General features: G+C 38.9%; 1 protein-coding gene across 2 annotated transcripts in view; it reads right to left on the bottom strand.

Annotated features, from left to right (window-relative positions):
- Positions 1 to 746: 746 nt before the first annotated feature.
- The window catches only part of LOC122244940 (leukocyte elastase inhibitor A), a 4,973-nt gene continuing 3,117 nt past the window's right edge, over positions 747 to 2,602 (bottom strand). For both annotated transcript variants that reach the window (XM_043002901.2, XM_043002900.2), the window contains exon 3: positions 747 to 2,027. In XM_043002901.2, the coding sequence (XP_042858835.2) occupies positions 933 to 2,027 (1,095 nt within the window). In that variant the 3' untranslated portion in view covers positions 747 to 932. The remainder of the gene's footprint in view (positions 2,028 to 2,602) is intronic.

The raw sequence follows: 2,602 nt of genomic DNA, 5'->3' as shown, positions 1-2,602 counted from the left end.
GATAATGATAAGAATAAGAATGATAATGACTGTGACACTAATGATGGTGATAGTAGTAGTAATGATTATAAAAATAATGATAATGATGATGATGATAATGGTAATAATAACAATGATGATAATAAAGATGATGGAAGTTATGATAATAATGATCTTTAGAATATAATAATGATCATGATGATGGTGATGGTAATAAGAATGATAACAATAATGCTAATAAATATTAGTTGTAGTAATAATAGTAGTATCAGTAGTAGTAGTAGTATAAATAGCAATAAGAATAATGATGGCAATAATGATAATGATGATAATGGTAGTTAATCCACATTCATTTGAGAGTTGATCTAGATTATGAAATAAGTGTAATTCTCTATCTAAAAACATATATTCCTTATTCAAAGTGGTAAGTAATATCATCTTATTTTGATTTTGCAGTTTATCTTAAGAACAATAAAAAACAATTAGAATATCATCTTGAACTATACACCTGTTAGATAACGGACCTTTTTATTCCATATGTGTTTACTAAATATGAAAAAGCAATTTCTAAGTATTTGTATGTTTAATGAAGAAAGTCTTACTGATATTTCAATAATATAATTTTTTTTCGTCAAAACTTAGGAAGACTTTTATCACTTGGAAACTATTTTTAGCTCGAATTTATCCAGGCCTTTTCGATTTATTTTCCACATATGTAACCCTTTTGCAGGTATATCACAATGATGGACATTGATATCTACAAGATATCTAGAATGACTGGTTTTATTCTTTTACATCTCTGATAATTAAACAAGACAATACTTGCAACAGACAGACCCCAGACGCGGAGAGATCAAGAAGAGGGAACAACAAAAAACACAGTAAGATCCTGCTTTAGTAGTCTTCGGGCAATAACAACAATAACAACGGAATGTCTGAAGCGCCAGGGGTGATTAGTTCAAGGGCTCAGGGTCGACGATTCTGCCCCAGAAGAGAGGCACTCCGGTCTGCTGTTCCCTGATAAGGAGGAGCGAAGGGCGGTTCACGAAGAATTCTCGAGACGTGCCTATGCGAACCACAGTTGCCGCAGTGGCAGCTGCGGCCTCCGTGCCGGCCTCTGAGATGTCGATAACAGTCTGGTGAATGACTTTGTCTACAAACACTCTTTCGGAGGTCATTTTGCTGAGGTCTGCCCGTTTAGGGTCAAAAAGGTCAGTGACTCCGAAATGCTTCAGAGTATCAGCGAGGTCCGTCTTGAAGTTGAGTCTCATTCTGGGCAGGAAGACATTCATAATAACACGGGACATGTTTGCAATGTGTTGGTTGAGAGTATGGGGATCCAGCTGAGATTCCAGTGTGTAAAGCGAATCCAAGGTCACAGGTCCCTTAGGAACAATGAGGTACATTGCGAACTGACCTCCCTTGTAGGTCAAACCTATCATCTCGGCGTTGAAAGCAGGAAGATCAGTGTACAACACCCTTAAGATCGTAGACATCATGGGAATGTTTATGATGCGCTTGCCCGTGTTGAAAGTGCCCGGGGATGTGTTCAGCTTCTCGAAGGGGTGTTCCCAGTCACCTTTGAAGTAAACTGTGTTGACGGCTAACACTGACGTCTGAGGGCTAACGGTATTCAAGAGCTTCGGGATTTTGCCCCGTGTCATCTGGTTCACCCAAGCGTTGATGGCGTCCCTCGCGACGGCGGGTCGTGAGAAGTCGAGGGGTTGCAGGCTGCTTCCGTAATAGCGCTGGGCATTCTCATTGTATGCCTCCAGGATGTCTACGCCGGTATTCACGAACAGCCTGTTGGCGACGTTGACGATTATGCCTGGGTTTTCCTGGACGAGACGCTGCATGAGGTTTAGGTAGGCGTCATGAATTGGAGAGTCATGCACCTGGGCTGGATAACGGAGGGCGGAGCGAAGCTGGTCATAGGTAGAGCCGGAGCTCCCCATGAGCAGCATCGTGAGCAAAGACGTGATGCTGAAGGGAGAGAACACGGCATTGCGAGGCTCATTCCGCGACACAAAGGAGAGGTCCTGCGCGAACTGAAAGGGTTGAATCCAATTACATAATGGTAATGGTTGGTAATTCATTAGTGACGACTGTCGTAAGATCATAAATAGTCTTGATTTAAGATGGTAACAATCACAATGACGTTCTTATTTTTCAACATAACACCAATAACCATTTTTTGTTGAGAAAGATCACCTATGCAGTATATTAAAAAAAAAACTTACAAGATTACATTTACTTAATCTACAGAAAACAAAATCCTATCATTATTATTATCCATAATATCATTATCATTGTTATTAAGCGAATGCAAAGACATTTAAAATAACCTGAGCCATCGAGCTAGGATATACAAACTAACACATGTCGAAAGTGCATGAAGTGTTGATTGAATAATATATATGTTATTAAGACTGATTTCGATACTAAACTAGTTCAAAAACGAAATCAAAGGAATAAAGGTAATAGTCTTGCAATGTGAGTATTGGAAGTCGTTTATACTTACGATAACCATTAACATGATCATTTGACAATAAAAAATAGGCCTATACTATCAGATTTTCAAAATATTGAAAAATATCCTCAACCGATGAAAGAAAATCTTCGA

This window comes from Penaeus japonicus, unplaced genomic scaffold (assembly GCF_977035675.1).
Source record: "Penaeus japonicus unplaced genomic scaffold, GWHDUDI00000001_assembly GWHDUDI00000035, whole genome shotgun sequence".
In the NCBI taxonomy this organism is placed as follows: Eukaryota; Metazoa; Arthropoda; class Malacostraca; order Decapoda; family Penaeidae; genus Penaeus; species Penaeus japonicus.
The sequence above is the reverse complement of the archived record's forward strand: the minus strand, read 5'-3'. Positions and strand labels throughout refer to the sequence as shown.